Below are 12527 nucleotides of genomic sequence, written 5' to 3' on the forward strand. Positions count from 1 at the left end.
GGACACACACACACACGCGGCTGACCACCAGCATCCCCTTTAATAAAACGTGGAAGGTTGTGTGACAGGAAGAGGGAGGGAGTGAAATATGACCATTTACAACCACAAAAAAACCTCTGTACATGTCTAGCGCCTGGCAGAGGGGAGGCGGGCAGGGCAGCGGCAGGCCAGCCAGCCCTATTTGTAGAGGATATCGTAGTGTCCAGGCCGGTAGAGAAGGTAGACCTTGGGCTCAGAGCCCTCAGGGAAGACGTGCGGGTTGGTGGTGCCACCCTCACCACGGTCCATGTACTCCACCTGGATGGACACGCTGAGGGCCTGCGCCAGCGCGATGATGTGAATGTGGTCACTCTCCTTGCACATGGGCTCCACCTCCTGCAGCACAGGAACTGGTCAGGCCATCCCAGCGCCCTTCCCCAGGACCCATGTGCCCTCCCACCCAAGGGCACCTGCCACCCTGGGGCAACAGACAAGGGAGAGTCCCCAGTGGGAGTGGGCTTGGCACCTGCTGGCAGAACTCCTTGACAGTCCGCCCACCCTCGATGAAGTGCTCGAAGAACTTGCTCTCCCGCTGCAGGTAGCCTGAGGTGAGCAGCCGCAAGTAGACCACAAGGTAGTCTGAGGTGCTCTGGTCGTTGAAGGAGGCCAGCAGGTCGGCTACTGAGGTCTGCTTCTCCACCTGCTCGATCAGGTCCATGAACTGCCCCCATGGAAGGACAAAGGGCAAGGTGAGGGAGGAGGAGCAGGTCACCCCACCCCACGCAAGTGAACCACCCTCCACCCTGGCCCAGGTGCAGGGCTCACCGTGTTGTGGAAATCCTCGATTGTGAACTCGGTGAAGCCCTGTGACACCAGGTCCTCTTTGCTCTTGGCAGACACAGCCTTGAACCTGTGAGCAAGAGGGGAAGGGCCCTCAGCAAGCAGAAAGGGGGCCAGCCCCCACCATGCAGCCTCAGACAAGGCCACCCACCCAGCTCAAAGGGAAGCCCCAGCAGGAGACTGGCAACCACAGGGTCTGCAGTGGGGCCGCCCTGTTCCTCAGGAGGGAAGGAGGCACCCACAGCCCAGCCTCTGGTGCCCAGGCGCCACTCTCCTCACCGCTGCAGTTCCTTGCTGTCATCCAGCAGTGCCTCCAAGTGGGAGAATCCAAACGCTCGGTAGAAGCAGTTCCCATCGGGCCTGGTCTTCCGGATGTATGAGTACTTTTTGTGGAGGTCCTGCAAAGAGCCATCCCCCACCTGACCCCTCAACATCTGCCCAGACCATGGCTGGCCCAAGAAATGACCCGACAATGGTCACACCACAGCAGATGGCACCTGAGCTCCAAGCAGCCACTGGAGGTTGCTGAATGTATGAAGGGGGTCACTGCCCAGTGACTCAGGAAGCTGTGCACTTATGTACAAAATGGCTGCCTGGGTGACCAAAATTGTTGCCAGCCATTGGCCAGGGCGTACAGTTGGCCAACGGAGTTGTTCATAAAAGTGCCCGAGGCCAGGGCAGAGTGCTTGCCTAGCATTCGTGAAACCCTGGGTTTGATCCCTAGCACCACCAAAGGGGGAAAAGGGATGAGGGACTGATGGGCAGCTCCATGGTAGAGCACTCGCCTGGCGTACACGAGGCCCTGGGTTCCACTCCCAGAACATGCGTGCACACACGAATGATAGAGCCAAAAAATTAAAATACAGGAGCATGAACGTGTCCTTGACAAGGCAACTTTTCCAGTCTTCAACCCGAGAGACTTTCAGGGCACACAGATCAGGGTGGGCGGTGCAGTGGCAAGCACCATGCCCCAGCCAGGCATCCAAGCCCACTGCACAGTCCAGCTCTACCCAACTGAGAAGAGCCTTCCCCGCCAAGCCCTTCCCACAGTCCTCCTGGGGCTGAAACCGCCTTCCTTGTCTATTTCTAGCTTCTACCTGCCCACTCACAGGTACCATCTCCATCTCCATTCAACCTTTTTTTTCTCCCCACACTGGGAATTGAAACCAGGGGCACTTAACCACTGAGCCACATCCCCAGTCCTTTTTCGTATTTTATTTAGAGACACTCATTAAGTTGCTTACGGCCTTGCTGAGGTTGGTTTTGAACTCACGATCCTCCTGCCTCAGCCTCCTAAGCCACTGGGATTACAGGTGTGCGCCACCACACCCCGCTTCCATTCAACCTTTTCCACTCTCCTCCCCAAAGGAAAAGAGACTTGTCTCCCCGCACCTCGCCACCAGAGACTATCAGTGAGGCAGCAGGCCTCATTCCCCTGCCTGAGTGCTGTCCCTCCCAGTCAGTCACTTTTACACTGAGAACCTCCTAGCCACTTCGGTGCACCCAACTGCCTCCTCTTCTGAGCTCTGTCCCTCAGTCCTAACTGCTACCTAAGCTGCCCCTCCACTGCACACAAGCCTGTCCCCTCCCCAGTGCTCCAGGACATTGTTCCAGGAAGTACCCCCTTTTCCTGTGTGGACTCATCTCTTCCCACAGGTTTAGACGCATCAGCATATAAACATCCAGCTAGGTCTTGCTTTACAAAAGCAATATCTCAAGCCAGGCACAGGGGTGGGCACGCCTGTAATCCCAGCAGCTCAGGAAGCCAAGGGAGGAGGACCTGGAGTTCAAAGCCAGCTTCAGCAACTTGGTGAGGCTCTAAGCAACTTAGCAAGATCCTGTCTCGAAATAAAATATAAAATGGGTTGGGGATGTGGATCAGAGATTAAGCGTCCCTGGGTTTAATACTCTGTACCTGGCGTACCTCAGTACCTGGGGGGAGCGTACATTTATAATCCTGGCGACAGGAAGATCACAAGATCAAGGCCAGCCTCAGCGATACAGTCAGGCCCTAAGCAATTTAGCAAGACCCTGTCTCAAAATAAAAAAATAAAACAGGCAGGGGATGTGGCTCAATTGTTGAACACCCTGGGTTCAATCGCTGGTTCAAAAAAAAAACCAAACTCTCCTTGACCTCACAGCACTCTCTAGCCACCGCCCGTGTCTCGGCTCCTCTGCAGCAAATCTCGTTATAAAGTCTCTGCTCTCCTCTCTGAGAACTCTGTTCCAGCCTACGTCACACATGGCCTCCTCATTGGGAGGCTCGAACCTGGCCCTCTCCCTGGCCCCTCGGCACCCCTACATCATGCCCTCCACCTGGATGCTTCCCCATGTGGCTGGCATCCCCACCCTCTCCCTCCAGGCGCCCCTCATCCCTCTACACTCCGAAGGGCGGGGCTGCCAGTGAATGTAGTACCCTTCCTCAAGACACTGTGGCACCTTCCAGAAAAGGGCCGTGGGAAGGCGCGGCCACGCACTGGATAGCTTCTGCCTTTCACCTGTATGCACTCTCTGGGTGACAGCAGTGTGGACAGTCCCAGCAGCCCCAAACCGATCTTCACCCAGCAACTCCACTCAGCCCTCAGTTTCCCTTTCTTTTTGGTACTGGGGCTTGAACCAGGGGGCTTTACCACTGAGCCACACTCCCAGGCCTTTTTTTTTTTTTTTGGAACAGGGTCTAAGTTGCTAAGGCTGGCCTCCAACTTGCAGTTCTCCTGCCTCAGCCTCCCAAGTCACTGGGATTACAGGCCTGCGCTGCTATGCCCAGTTCCCCAACATCTCTCTGAACTGTCTGACTGGCATCTCAACTAACATGGCTCTCTCAGCCTCGCACCAACCTGCTCCTCACCTGAGCCTCCAACCTCAATCACCCCAACCTTGTGGCTGTGCTCATTTCTCCCTCACCTACCTCCACCTACAGCAGATTCTCCCTTACTGTACCTCCATCCAACCATTCTCACTACCTCCCGGGACCGCCCAGGTCCAAGTCACTCCAGCCTCCTTGAAGTGTCCCGCCTGCACACACGCAGTGCAAGCACTGTGGAGCACTCACGTTCCCGTCCTCATCCTACGACTCCTCCCAGAGGCCCATTCTGCAGAGGAGGCAAGTGTGCACCCAGGTCCATGTGGGCACTTCTGTTACCACTCTTGTCTGCCCAGGGAGAAAAGGCGGGCTTGGCCACAGCGCATAGAATGGGGGTATCAGAATGGGACGTTAAGGTGGAGTCCTGTGGACAGTTGGCTCTGGATATTCAAAACGCTTGCTGAACGACTCAATGGGAAGAATCCAAGGACCATCCTGCCGGTTTCACCGTGGTGGCCTAGTACAGCAGGTAGGCCAGGAAATGGGGGCAGCACTCCACGCACCCACCACATGGGAAAGAAGGAGCCTACTGCTTCCCAAGCCTCCCTGAGCACTGAGCTTAGCACCTCACCAGCATCTGACAAGGTCACCTCCGTCCACCCTGAGCCTCCACTTGTCCCAAGAGGGAGGAGAAACCTCCAGCCAGAGATAAGCAAATAATGGAGGCTCCAAGTTTGGTACACTGCCCAAGACCACAGAACTGGAATGCAGAGGTCACAACCAGAACCCAGGTGTGCTGAGCTCCAAAGCCAATGCCTGCATCTCCCCACAGGCCTCTTAGGGAAACTATAGACACCCCGAGCAAAGGGTAGAAACAGATCTCGGACCGCACACTGGGGATCTGGCCCTATGCTAGTCAGGTAGGTTATTTGGCCCACCCAACTTTTTTGTTTTTTTGGTGCTAGAGACAGAACCTAGGGCCCCACACATACATACACACTAGGCAAGTACTCCACCACTGAGCAACACCCCAGCCCCACATATTTAAAGTCTGAATTAGCTGCCAACTGTTAGAAGTCAGGAGATTTCGTTATTTTTGGCTTCTCTAGCAACAGCGGAGTGACAGTTCGATTTCTCCCTGTCACCATCTGGTGGCTTGTGAACTGCAGTGTCTTCCCTGTTCACCACCTGACCCCCTGGCCAGCTTCAATCAGGATTACCTGCCTGGCCACTGGAAGGCTCCTTCTCCAGATGGAACGGTCTAAGCATCTCTGATCTTGCGGGGAGTGTGAGAGGAGTAACATTTACTAACTCTCTGTGCTGCCTACTAGATGCTGTTTACACACCCACGGTCACACTCCAACCAAGGTGGGTGGTGCAGCAGCCTGCCTGCTTGAGCAATGCTGCAGGGCCCATGCAGAAGCCCAGGGCCTGCTTATCCGCCAATGCCCACCCTCCCAAACGGCCAGGAGGTGAGCTGTGGAGCACACCCCTGTGCAGCCCTCCTGCCCTGCCCTGCCCTCTCCAGCACCAGCCTGGTCAGCCCCTCAGTGGGCAATGAGATGGTTGGCTCCTGCCCAGCCTGCACCTGGCCCCCCAGGAACATCACCTCCCTCCACCTCAAAATCACCCTACCAGTAGATGCTTTTTTTTGGTCATTTCTTTTTTGGAAGTGGGGATGGAACCCAGGGCTTTGTGTGTGCAAGGCAAACACTTTGCCAGCCCTCACTGTCCCTATTTTACAAATGAAGACAGTCATGGTTCCAAGATACTGAGGACCTGCCAAGGAGGTAGTCCGGATTTGAAGAGACATCTTTTTGAGTCCAGAGCGTATATACTTTAAAACTAGCAATGAGAGGTGTTCCTCAAGACCCTGTCCTCTGAGACCAGGCTGGGCACCCTCCTGCCCCTCCAGCCAGGCTCCCACCTTGATCTTCTGTTGGTAGATGTTGTCATCCTCAGCATACTCCTTGTACAGGACGGAGAGCTCCAGCCGCTCCGACACCAGAGGGTTCTGCACAGCAATCTGCAGGAGGCAGGGAGCCATCATGCTGTGGCAGGGAGATGCAGTGACCCACGCCTAACAGCCAGAATACCTAGGAAAGGGGCGCTAGGCTGGTCACCCAGTGGCACAGCAACCCCCATAAAAGCATCCGGTACCCAGCACAGCCTAGAAAGAAGTGGGATTCCAAAGCACAGACAGACAATAGACCTCAGGCCTCGTCCACTCATTCACATGACAGGGTCACTGGCCACTCCCTCCATGCCCTCTTCAGCCACTCACCTCTTGCTGAATTCGGTCCTGTTGAGCCATGATGGCTTCATCATAGGCCAGACAGTTAACACCTAGAAAAGAAACGAAAAACAAGGGTTACTGGAGATCCTGGCCTCTCCACCACAGGTTGCTGGGCCAGGGACAATCACAGCCCAGGAGCAGGAGAGCAGGTTTGAAATCTGGAAGCCAGTGTCTTACACCCTGCTCCACCCCACTGTGTAATCTTGGCAATGTCCTTCCCCTTCTGGGCTTTCATTTCCTCATCTTTAAAATGAGAGGGTAGCCAGGCACGATGGTACACACCTCTAGTTCCAGCTACTGGGGAGGCTGATGCAGAAGGATCACTTGAGCCCAGGAACGTGAGACCAGCCTGGCCAAAATAATGAGACCCTATCTCAAAAAAAAAAAAAAAAAAAAAAGGATGGGAGTGTAGCTGAGGGTGGAGCGTGCATTTGCCTAGCATGTGTGAGGCCCTGGGTCCAATGCACAGCACTCCCGAAGAATCAGAATCCAAAAGTAAGGGAGTAAAAGTAATCACTCCCCCCAAGACTCACTCTGTCAGCTAACACATGCTTCCTCCCTGCTTTCTAAGGTTACTTCCCAGCAGACTGGGAGTGCTCTGGTGGTGGACAGAGGTCTCCTGGGAAAGTAAGATGAGGAGGTGGAGTCCTGAGCTCTCTGTGAGCCTGCTCTTTATTTATCACACTCTTCCTCCTCCTATCCTGCTAGGTATCTTTAATGCTGCCCACTTTACAAATAACAAAACAAATGCAGAAAGGTGAAGCAATCTGCCCAATGTCACTACTAGTAAAAAGCTGAGGTCAATCCATATTTATGATTCCAGTCTAAGCTGTTCACAACTCTCTTCTACCAGCTCACTGCAGAGCCCTTCCTCAGCTGTGAAATAGGGCTAACACTACCACCTTCCTCCACACACATACTGTTATGGTACTCACATAGCAGGTGGTACCAAAAAGTGCTCTGGAATCTTCCAGGGTTGAGCAGGTCCACTCCGGGACCCCACTCTAAGGAGCCATTGGGGAGGGGCCAGGAGACCTAAATTCTAGTTCTGGCTCTTCTTTATATGAGCTATACATATGTGACTACGTGAGATCCTGAACAAGTCCCTTCTGGGGGCCTGGGTTTGTCGGTTCTCAGTTCCTCAAGTGTGCAGCCGGAGTGGGGTTTGAGTATGCGCTGAATGACGTTTAAGGTCAATCCTTTGGGGCCAGCCCATCCCAGGTTCTTAGCTGGACCGGACCCATGCCCTACAACAGAGCTGTCCCTCCCACACCCTTGTGACCTACTCGGTCCCCAGGGCTCAACTCCTGGGTAGAAAAGGAGAGGGTGTGGCTGTTTCTGGAAACTCCTAAATCCTCAGAGGTCTAAGAAAATGATGCCGCGCCAGGCAGAAAAGGTTCATGAGGCCAGAAAAGGGGGCTCCAGGGAAGAGGCTGCCCGAAGCCACTGGGCGGACACCCGCAACCCGCGACATCCCGCACGGCCCGCCTGGTCCTTCGTGGTCTGCAGCCCGTCGTCCCTCGACGCCTGCAGACGCGGGCAGCTCTGGTGAAGGCGGGAGGCCCGGTCCCGACCTAGGCCTCGGCCAGACGGCGAAGACTGGGACAGAGAGGCTCGGGGCCCGGGTGCCGGTGCCGGGCGCCGAGGGGCCGGGCGGAGGGCGGGACGGCGCAGGCCCCGCCCCGGGCGTGCGCGAGGAGAAAGAGCCGCGGGCCGCGGGCCGCCCCGCCCGGCCGGGGGTCGCGGCGTCGGCTCCTTCCATTGTGAGGGGGAGGGGAGGCAGCAGAGGCGGAGAAGGGGCCGTCCGCGCGCTTCGCCCCCGGCCGCCGGCGGCCTTGCTTCATCGACCTCCCTGGGAACAGCCGGCAGGGTCTCGCCCCCCGCTAGCCCGTGATGGACATCCCTCCCTCGGTCTGTACCTTCGGAGTCGCTGCCCAGCGGCTCCTGCTTCTGCTGCTGAGGTTCCTCCGCCGCCATCTTTAAACAGCGCCGCACTACCGACCGCTTCCGGGTTACCAGTTGCCCTCCTCCCGGAAGTGGGCCCCTCCTCGTGGCCCCTCCTTGGCAACGCCCCTAGCAACGAGCTCCTCGCTGCGGTCGTCAACGGATGGCGTCCGGAGCTCCGGCGACTTCAGGCGTGCAGGCCCGAGGTCCGTATGAGAGTCGGGTAGGCCGGACTCGAGCCTCCGCCCTGCACACCCGCCTGGCCCCAAGTTCCCAGCCTCCTAAAGGTTCCGGGGGCGATAAGAGCCTTCTGGAGCCAAGTCTGTTTTCTGTTCCTGGAGTTCGAAACTCGGATTGTGTTGAGATAAGTAGGACAATGAAATTAAGATCACCGAAAGCACCATTGCTGCTGTGGGCGCCTGCGACTGTAGCCGCAGAGCGAGCGTCCCGCGGGGAGACAGGAAGTGGCGCCGGCCCGGGACGCCCCTCGGCGCACCCCGCGCACTCGTCCCTCCCACCGAGCCCGGGCTTCAGCAGGCTTCAGTGACCTGCCTCCCACGGGGAGGACATCTCCGTTGGTGTCAAGGTCAAAGCCTGGAACCTAACTTTGGTCTCGGCTCCTGGTGGGGAGAAAGCAGGGTCATTTTAAAAGCAAGAATTTAGCCCAACGCGGTGGCGCAGTGATTTGGGAGGCCAAGGCAGGAGGATCACAAGTTTGAGATCAGCCTCAGCAACTTAAGGAGGCCCTGTCTGAAAATAAAAAATAAAAAAGGGCAGGGGATACAGGTCAGTGGTAGAGAGGGCCCCTGGGTTCAGTTCCCAGTATAGCAAAAATGAAGTAAAAGCAAAGAGTAAGATGGGATGTGGCTTAATGGTGGAGCGTTTCCCTAGCAAAATAAGTATAAATAAAACATATCAAGGACTTAATAGAAAAGGAAAACGATAACAGTGCCAGGGATATGGGGGAGTGCATGCGTCTGTGAAAGGGAAAGGCGTTGTGTCAAGGTCAGTATCCTGAGATGTGCTTAATCATAGTTTTCTAAGATGTTACCAGTGGGGGGAACTGGAAAAAGGGTACACAGGATCCTTTTGTATATTTTCTTAAGATCACCTGTGAATTACTTAAAAATAAAAAATTTAGTATCGAATTTAGTATTTTTTAAAAATATCCTGAGATGTGCTTAATCATAGTTTTCTAAGATGTTACCAGTGGGGGGAACTGGAAAAAGGGTACACAGGATCCTTTTGTATATTTTCTTAAGATCACCTGTGAATTACTTAAAAATAAAAAATTTAGTATCGAATTTAGTATTTTTTAAAAATGACAAAGCCATGGGCTCCAAAGAGGCTAGCCGGGGCTCTGGATCCCATCTTCACTATGGAGGGCCCTTTTTATGGCGGTGTTCCTTCACCTCTCAAGAAAGCTATGCCGGAGCCCCATCAGATCCCTGGGTTCATGGAAGGACAGGCATGGAATAAGCCTGAACGTTATCACCAGCGACTGCCAGCACTGGAGCAGGTGCAGCTGGTGCCTGGGTCTGCTGCACAGCCCAACATTGGCTTTTTCACAGCTAGACTACAAACGCCAAATCTGAACCCCAGCACCATTACAAGTGGCCATTTACTGAATCATTGGGTCTTTGGGTTGCTTCCAAACTCAAGAAAACAAAAAGTTCACCATATTTGGACCCCGTTACTATTGAACTGTTCATTCCTTCTCCCTATTTAACAGTGAAATCTATAACTGCCAATGATATTGGCAATCAGCAGAAGAGAATGGGTATTACCAAGTAACAGGCAAACACCTGATTTGTATTTTTATGTTTATTTATTTATTGTGTGTGTGTGTGTGTGTGTGTGTGTGTGTGTTTTACTGGAGATCGAACCAAGGGTCTTGCACATGCTAGGCAAGTGCTCTACCACTGAGCTTCATCCGCAGCCCTTTTTAAAAAAAAAAAAAAAAAAAAAAATTTTTTTAATTGTAGCTGGACTCAATACCATTATTTATTTTTAAATGCTGAGATTAGAACCCAGTGCCCCACAGGTACCAGGTGAGCACTCTACGGCTTAGCCACAATCCCTCTTCAGCCCTTTTTATTTTGAGACAGGATCTCACTAAATTGCCCAGGCTGGCCTTAAACTTGGGATCCTCCAAAGGAGCTGGAATTATAGGTATACTACCACACCTGGCTAGGTTTGTAAAAATCCTGAAAATAAGTGCAGGACAAGTCCACCCCAGCCTCCCTTACCCAGTGGGTAGGGGGAGGACTAATGGTCAGGACAAAGAACGGCTGCTCTGGAAAGTGAACAGGAGTCCCCATATGGCTCGGTGCTGGTTACACCCAGGCTGCCAGTACCAAGTAAATGCTTCCCTCCCCGCAGCGTCTGGGGTGTGAAGAATAGGCCTGCATGCACCCCCAGCGTGCACAGTGCTGCAAAACGGGGTGCTCTCTTCCCTCTAGTGTTCCGCCCTCCCCACTGTGTCAGGTAGAACGGGAAGGACGGGCCAGAGGGAAGCTTTGGCGCTTACTCCAGCTCCAGGAGGTCGACTTTGTCCAGCTGTTTTTTGTTGTTTTGTGGTTTTCTTGGCAGGGTCTCACTTGTTGCCCAGGCTGGCCTGAAACTTGGCAAGCTTCCTGCCTCAGCCTCCCACGTAGCTGGGCTCACAGGTGCTGCCACAGCACCTGGCTTTTTCAGTGCCCATTTATTTGGTGGTTAATAATTGTTCCCTTATCCCTATTCCATCTGTCCTGTTAATTTCACCACTTTAGGATTTTGATCTGAAGCATCTTAAACCCACCTGCAGATTTACCAGGAGTCCCTGGCAAGAGATCCAGACGTTTGTCTCTGCCTCCCAATGTGCCACCATACAAATGGTCATGTGTCATGGGCCCTGGCTGCCAGAGGCCTCTAACCAAACGGACAACACAAGGCCATGGTAGTTGAGGCTGCTGGTTGGAAACAGTCACAAAGATGACAGGCAGTAATATCCTGTCACCAGGAGTGTGTCTGGATAGGAGCCCCACATCCATGTCCAATGCAGGGACAGGAGGCCCCACGTTGGGACCCAGGAACTATGTAACCTCAGCCACAGAGAAAGTTTACAGAATACCTCATTCCAGGGCCACCCGCCCCTTCCACCTTATAGGAGAGGGGGCCATGCTGAGTGGACCAAAGTAGCAGGGACATCACATACACCCTCACACCGCCATAATCCTCACAGGAAGCCACAGCCAACCAAGAGTCTTAGGGGTGGACCAAAGATGAGGGATGGGCAGTCTTTCCCAAGGGGACTTGGGAGTCAGGCCCCCAGAGGACTGTGAATGGCCATGGGTGTACCCACATCGGCCCACAGGCCGTGGCTGTCGCCACTGCAGAGGCCAAGGTGATGAGTAGGGTTCATATTTAGGTGCAGTCAGCTGAGTTGCGAGAGTCATTTGTAGGATGCAGGTCACCTGAGGCAGGAAGCAAGCAGAGGGGCAGAGGCGACAGGGAGCTTCCCAACCCAACTGACCTCCATGCTCCCTGTTGGGGTGCCCATCTTCCTGTGAATGCATTACTTCATCTTATGTCACTGAAGGTATCCGCCCAAACCCTTCTGAGGCAGATGTATCACTTTCCTCATCACTGCCATAAGAAATCACCACAAACTCAGTGGCTTACAGTGACACAAATTTATTATCTTACAGTTCTGGAGATCAGAAAACCGAATTTCACCAACTAAAATCAAGGAGCACAAAAGCTATTCTGTCTAGACGCTCTAAAAAGGAATCCACTACTTACACTTACAGGTTGGCAGAATTCTGTTCCTCGTAGCTATAGGGCTGAAGTCCTCATATTCTTGCAGGCTGTAAACTAAGGACTGTTCCCAGATTCTAGAGGGTACCACATTGCTTGGCTGGTGGCCACTTTCTCCATTCTCCAAGCCAGTAAGGTCAGGCAGGATCTTCTGCAGGTCAAGACTGGTGATCACCTCAAACCCACCCAGATAATCCAGGATAATCTTCAACAAGGTCCTTAACCTTTATCACATTTGCAAAATCTTTTTTTTTTTTTTTTTCCCCAAGTGTTGGGAATTAACCCCAAAGACTCTTTACTACTGAGCTACATCCCCAGTCCTTTTTACTTTTTGAGACAGGGTCTCACCAAATCGCTTAGGGCTTCACTTAATTACCGAAGCCAGCCTCAAACTTGTGATCCTCAGCTTCCTAAGTCACAGATCACAAGAGTGCGCCACTAAGGCAGTAAGGCAGTAAAATGACGTTTGCCATGTAAGATAACCTATTCATCAATTCCAGGCAGTAGAGCTGGGACATTATTCTGCCTGCCACATCTTCATTTTGCTGTCCTGAAAACTGAAGCTCAGAGACCTAGATGACATGTCCAAGGTCATGTGTAAATGGCTGAGCCAGGCCTCACACCTGAGCTTCCCATCTCCCAGTCCCCAACTGCAGACATGACAACCGTATGGTGACTACAGCCTCCCCACCCAGCGTGCACACCAGGCAGACCTCCAGACAGGAACACAAAATGCTGTTCAGAGTACGAAGCCTTGCTTTCTCCATAGGGTACTGCTCTAGGGACCGTGACTTGGTTGGGGATAAGTGGCCAGTGAAAGGTGACTAGATTTCCTGTCTGGTGGCCACAGAAGACCAACAAGGACAG

At 53.5% G+C, this 12527-nt stretch overlaps 1 protein-coding gene across 2 annotated transcripts; it reads right to left on the bottom strand.

Moving 5' to 3' along the window:
* Positions 1-21: 21 nt before the first annotated feature.
* Positions 22-8402, bottom strand: OTUB1 (OTU deubiquitinase, ubiquitin aldehyde binding 1). 2 transcript variants are annotated; one of them, XM_079102207.1, is made up of 8 exons: positions 7838-8402; positions 6201-6287; positions 5907-5968; positions 5550-5648; positions 1099-1217; positions 805-889; positions 506-700; positions 22-375 (listed from the first exon to the last, which is right to left on the bottom strand). In XM_079102207.1, exons 1-8 carry the CDS (start codon positions 7893-7895, stop codon positions 178-180), a joined length of 903 nt encoding a protein of 300 aa, XP_078958333.1. In that variant the 5' UTR covers positions 7896-8402; the 3' UTR covers positions 22-177. The 2 variants fall into 2 exon arrangements, with proteins under 2 accessions (XP_078958333.1, XP_078958334.1); XM_079102208.1 differs by lacking the exon at positions 6201-6287 and having other exon boundaries at positions 7838-8333.
* Positions 8403-12527: the final 4125 nt, after the last annotated feature.

This window comes from Sciurus vulgaris (genome assembly GCF_902686455.1).
Source record: "Sciurus vulgaris genome assembly, chromosome: 11".
In the NCBI taxonomy this organism is placed as follows: domain Eukaryota; kingdom Metazoa; phylum Chordata; class Mammalia; order Rodentia; family Sciuridae; genus Sciurus; species Sciurus vulgaris.

What these genes read in the sequence shown, in the direction of transcription:
- OTUB1 (XM_079102207.1), bottom strand. Translation starts at nt 7,895, where the DNA reads ATGGCGGCGGAGGAACCTCAGCAGCAGAAGCAGGAGCCGCTGGGCAGC. An exon ending in CCCAGTAGCTGGAACTAGAG is followed by an intron (nt 5,969 to 6,200) that starts GTGTGTACCATC and finishes TTTCTTTTCTAG; the next exon opens with GTGTTAACTGTCTGGCCTAT. An exon ending in TCTACCAACAGAAGATCAAG is followed by an intron (nt 1,218 to 5,549) that starts GTGGGAGCCTGG and finishes GGCTCTTTGCAG; the next exon opens with GACCTCCACAAAAAGTACTC.